At 51.1% G+C, this 5,765-nt stretch overlaps 1 protein-coding gene across 1 annotated transcript; it reads left to right on the top strand.

The window, feature by feature from the left end:
• Positions 1 to 4,885: 4,885 nt before the first annotated feature.
• On the top strand, positions 4,886 to 5,397 carry LOC108380913 (angiomotin-like; the record flags this gene model as incomplete). Its single annotated transcript, XM_017637313.1, has 1 exon — positions 4,886 to 5,397. A coding segment is annotated over exon 1 (512 nt), but the record flags the coding sequence as incomplete, so codon positions are not given.
• Between the last annotated feature and the right edge of the window lie 368 nt (positions 5,398 to 5,765).

The raw sequence follows: 5,765 nt of genomic DNA, 5'->3' as shown, positions 1-5,765 counted from the left end.
GCCTGTGTTTGCTAAGCAATGAAAAGTGGACCCCTAAGTGGAGGTGCTGGAAAACGCCCCTACTTTCTGTCTGGATCAGCTGAACTTATGATCGTTTGTTACACTTGATCGATATTGTTGACATTTTTCACACACTGTTCCCATTGGTGGTAGTTCTGATGGTCAGTGCTCTAGTGGTCGATGCTGCTGCTGTCGCTGTTGTCCGCATCATCTCTTTCTTTCTATCGTTAAAAGTATGCAAAGATGAGCGATTTGCTGTAGAGATGAGAAGTCACTCAGCAGCTTTAAAAACTGGCGGCAGTGAATCTGAAGCATCCGCAGCAGCAACGATCTCTGAGATGCCCGGTCTCGCCCTCCTTCATACCGCTCGCTTTTCGGTGAGATTCGTTCAGCCTCTCTCTCTCTCTCNGAGATGAGAAGTCACTCAGCAGCTTTAAAAACTGGCGGCAGTGAATCTGATGCATTCGCAGCAGCAACGATCTCTGAGATGCCCGGTCTCGCCCTCCTTCATACTGCTCGCTTTTCGGTGAGATTCGTTCAGCCTCTCTCTCTCTCTCTCCTGGCTCTACCACAATAAATTATATTACCAAGACAAAGCTTCCAGGTGAGCTGCTGCCGCTGATGCCTCACTCGCACAGGTAAAGCCTCTTTCGGTGAAAAGAGAAAGAGAGCTCCGAGAAAGCTTTGTCTTCTTCTGCGCTGCTGTTGCTCGCACTACGGCAAAGCTGTCTTCTTCCACTTCTTCTTCTTAGTGTTCCTTTCGGTGCCTCAGCTACAGATGCTAGCCCGAGCAGGCTGCTGCTATTGCTGCTGCTGGCAGATTAGACGATAGAACTGGCTTCCTGTCACTCAGTTAGTCAGTCAGTCGAGCTCGACTTGTCCATCACTGCTCTTGCACGGCCTCTTCCACAGCCACCACCGCCAGCGCCACCACCACTACTACAAGCGACCGCAGAAGAGGACAGAGGCACGCACCGATCGCAGGCTTTGTCTTCTTCTTCTGCTGCTTCTTCTTGGAGTAGTATTGTCTGCCAGGAAAGCAACCTCAACCTCAGCAGCGGCAGTGCACTTTGCCGAGCACTCACTCACTCACTCACTGCAGTCTTCGACAGTCACCGCAGAAGAGAGGAACTCACTTGAAGTGAGGAGAAGACTAGTGCACAGCACACACACACACAGAATCGCCGAACGAACGAAGAAAAAGTGCACCTCGTGTTCGTCCTCGCATCAACATCAGTGGCGGCAGCAGCATCTTCTACTTCATTTGTTCGTTTTTCTTTTTCTTATTCTTCTGCTTCTGTTCACCGCAAAAGACAGCAACAGTGTGCGCCAAGACACAGTCACACAGCTACCAGCACCAGCATCATTCTGCCGACCGCTCCACCGCTGATTCTGTCCGCCGCCGAATTCTGTGGCAGCAGAAGCAACAACNGCCGAACGAACGAAGAAAAAGTGCACCTCGTGTTCGTCCTCGCATCAACATCAGTGGCGGCAGCAGCATCTTCTACTTCATTTGTTCGTTTTTCTTTTTCTTATTCTTCTGCTTCTGTTCACCGCAAAAGACAGCAACAGTGTGCGCCAAGACACAGTCACACAGCTACCAGCACCAGCATCATTCTGCCGACCGCTCCACCGCTGATTCTGTCCGCCGCCGAATTCTGTGGCAGCAGAAGCAACAACAAAAGCAACAGCAGCAACAGCAGTGTCGAGTTGATTTGGCGCCATTGGCGGTGTAGAATACTCTGTGCAGATGAAGAACAGTAGGCAACAGCACCAGCATCACCAGCACTACTGAAGGAGAACTCGTGCACCAGCTCCAGCTCCAGCGCCAACTCCAGCCAATGTCTCCTCGATTGTGTTCTGGTGGCGCGGCACTTTTTCCTCCTCTTCGCAGCAGCTCGACCGGCAGCTCGGCCTGTCTTGGCATTGTGCTCGAGAATCGACTCTAAATATATACGAGCCAATCCAAATAGAGTGAGAGCGAGAGAAACTACAATCGAATGACGTAGAGAGTGGTGCTCAGGCACACTACACACTTACATTCACACACACTCTCACAGCCATTGCCTCAGTTAGCTTTCAGCTTGGACTTTGCCGTTGCCGCATGAAATTCTCCCTCTCTTTCACTCCCTCTCAGCTGCAGCATCTGTGCCGCTGATGGCGATATTAAAATATCAACGACTACGAGTGCTGCAGTAGACGACAGCAATAGGAGAGAGAAGAAAGACGGTGCAGCTCGCGGAATCGATTGAAGAAGCGACTGAACTGAGTAGAAGAAGAACAGGAGGAACCGGAGGAGAAGAAGGCAACTGAAGTGCAATTTGCCAGCACAATTTGCGAGACAGTTATTTCACTCGACAATGGCTGCCTCACTGACTGAGATTGGCAAATCGAGCAGCAGCAGCAGCAGCTATCACTTTACTTCCGAAAACACTCCACTGTGAAAAGTGCGTGTGTTGTCAGTGTGCAGTGACAATCGCCGCTTCAGCAGCTCTACACAATTCTATCACCTACAAGTCTGTCACAGCACCTCATCATATGTTCTGCCAATCTACCTAAGTGTACCTCACCTTCACCTGTTCACCAGTGTTACCACTCAGCAACTGTACAGCACTGCACTAATCGCTCACCCCCACTACCACTAATGATCGTCCAACCTCACGAGGCGTCATCAGCAACAGCAGTAGAGCAGTAAAGTACGGCGGTGCTGTGTGCCAGGACAAGTCTCGTCTATCCTCAACGACTGGTGGTCCCTCTTCTTCTTTTTCGTTTTCCTCAATGATGCTGATGGCACGTAGAGCACGTGTAAGCGCCTCCAGCAGCACTACCGCCACCTAATAAGCTCACCGTCCGTGGAACAGCAGCAGCAGTTCAATCAGCAGTGGCACTAGCAGTTGTCCAATCAGATGCCAACGCCAGGCGCCCGCGCCAAGGTGCAGCAGCAGCAACAGCAGTGGAAGCAGTAGTGAAGGGGAGAGAAGGAGAGAAAAAGAGAAAGAGAGGTAAACTCCACCTGTGAAGGCGCTCCACCGAAGACAATGCCCACGACGACCAAGAGTGGCGGTGCTGTTGCTGCCGCTGCCGCTGCCGTTGTTGCAGCCGTTCTTGTTGTTGAAGTTGTTGCTGTTGAATCTCTGTCAGTCAGTCAGTAGTAGTCGGCGGTGGTAGTAGAAGAAGAAGAAGAAGTTGTTGTAGTCAACAGCAGTAGAAGTAGTAGTCAGAAACTGAGTGAGAAACACTGTCTAGCTGACTGACTGCCTGTTGTCCACCACCGATTGCTGAGCCACTGGGCAGAGTTGCTGAGAACGGCTCAGCAACAAGTACGTGCACCACCACCACCACCACTACCATCATCATCATCAGCATCATCATCAGCATCAGCTGCTCCTGCAGCAGCAACAGACGTACACGCCGCCGACGCCGCACACAGGACATTGCTGCAGAGGAGCTGATCCGAAACTGACCACCGTNACCACCACTACCATCATCATCATCAGCATCATCATCAGCATCAGCTGCTCTTGCAGCAGCAACAGACGTACACGCCGCCGACGCCGCACACAGGACATTGCTGCGGAGGAGCTGATCCGAAACTGACCACCGTACATTAAATTCCAAATTTATTCACTCAATCAGGAGTAGGTGTGTTAGTGTCCAGCTCGTCTTTTCTGACTACGCCCCCACCCTCTTTCCCACCAACTTCAATCAAAACTTTTCACTTGTGTTTTTTAAATTTTATTTTAGTGTTTGTGCCTTTTTTCTTTNTTTTTTTACTGTTTTTGTTTTATTTTTTTGCACCCCCTCTTCTCATCTTTCATCAACATGTCCCTTGCCAGCCCGTACAGTCAGGGTAGTGCTGGCGGAAACACCAACAGCAGCAACTGTGATCAGTCGATCATGATGAAGCAGACCTCTCCGAGTGCCTATACTGAGGTGTCCTCTGAGTGCTCCTCCTCATCCTCAACCGTTCCCCAACAACTGCACAGTATCAACAACGTTTCCTCCTCCTCTTCCTCTTCCTCCTCTTCAAGCATGGTCTCAGCAGTGTCCTCCAGCAAAACTAGTGCCGCCTACTCGCCCTTGTACGNTACATTAAATTCCAAATTTATTCACTCAATCAGGAGTAGGTGTGTTAGTGCCCTGCTCGTCTTTTCTGACTACGCCCCCACCCTCTTTCCCACCAACTTCAATCAAAACTTTTCACCTGTGTTTTTTTAAATTTTATTTTAGTGTTTGTGCCTTTTTTCTTTTTTTTACTGTTTTTGTTTTATTTTTTTGCACCCCCTCTTCTCATCTTTCATCAACATGTCCCTTGCCAGCCCGTACAGTCAGGGTAGTGCTGGCGGAAACACCAACAGCAGCAACTGTGATCAGTCGATCATGATGAAGCAGACCTCTCCGAGTGCCTATACCGAGGTGTCCTCTGAGTGCTCCTCCTCATCCTCAACCGTTCCCCAACAACTGCACAGTATCAACAACGTCTCCTCCTCCTCTTCCTCTTCCTCCTCTTCAAGCATGGTCTCAGCAGTGTCCTCCAGCAAAACTAGTGCCGCCTACTCGCCTCTGTACANCCTATACCGAGGTGTCCTCTGAGTGCTCCTCCTCATCCTCAACCGTTCCCCAACAACTGCACAGTATCAACAACGTCTCCTCCTCCTCTTCCTCCTCCTCCTCCTCAAGCATGGTCTCAGCAGTGTCCTCCAGCAAAACTAGTGCCGCCTACTCGCCTCTGTACAGCGGTGACCACCAGCTGACGCCCACCAGCGCCTCCGCCTCGTGGACCTCCGCCTCGCCCTACAGCAGTTCCAGTTACAGTATGTCACCCTATCATCACCATCACCCCCATCACCCCCACCATCAGACCCACCACCAAACGGCAGGAGATATGCAACAGGCAGCCGCCTACGCCCCCATCCAAGACCAGTGCTGTTCACCCTCTGCGGCCTCACCGCACAGCGGCACCAGTGGTCACAGTCCCGGTGGACACCATGGTGGCCATGGTCCATCGCCTGTGCTCGCCTCACTGAACACAGTGGTGGCGCCTGGTGCACCGCATCAATCTTTGCCACCGCCGCAGCAGCAGCCGTCGCACCACTCGCCTCGGACGATGCACACACTGCAGAATAGTAGCAAGAATGGGCAGCCCTCCGAAGTTGGCGGCATTGTCCTTTCCCCTTCCCCAACCAACTCTGATCAGCTTCAACATCAGCAGCAGCAGCATCATCATCATCATCAGCAACACCATCATCAGCCATCAGCACCGCCGCAGCAGCAGCAGCCACAGTCGCAGGCAGCCACCACGGCGGCTCAGCGCATCCGTCGGCCGATGAATGCATTCATGGTCTGGGCGAAACACGAGCGAAAGCGACTGGCCGACGAGAATCCTGACCTGCACAAGTGAGTAGTGGTGATAGTAGTAGTCGTAGTCGTTAGTGGCAGAGGTTGGCAGGGTCGTGGGAGAGGTCGAGTTGAAAGGATGAGGTTAGAAGGAATTGTTGTGGCTTGCAGCATGCAAGGAAGAAAGTCAGAGGTGCCAGATTGTTTGGCTAACTTTAGAGGATCAGCTATTGTTGTATCTTTGATGAACAGTCACAGTTTAGTATTGAGATGTTCGAATTGAACATTTAAAGCATTACAGCTTAAGACTATTTAGCAGTTATGCACCGTTTCACTTTACCGCACTTTAGTAGCAGTCATTTAGAGAGTGCATGTTTACGTTTTTGCGTCTTTACTCAGTGTCGAAATCTTATTAACGCGTACTTTTC

Source organism: Rhagoletis zephyria, unplaced genomic scaffold (genome assembly GCF_001687245.7).
Source record: "Rhagoletis zephyria isolate East Lansing unplaced genomic scaffold, Rhagoletis_zephyria_1.1 Rzeph_scaffold_20787, whole genome shotgun sequence".
Classification (NCBI taxonomy): Eukaryota; Metazoa; Arthropoda; class Insecta; order Diptera; family Tephritidae; genus Rhagoletis; species Rhagoletis zephyria.
Note: the sequence above shows the minus strand (reverse complement) of the source record. Positions and strands in the feature narration are given on the sequence as shown.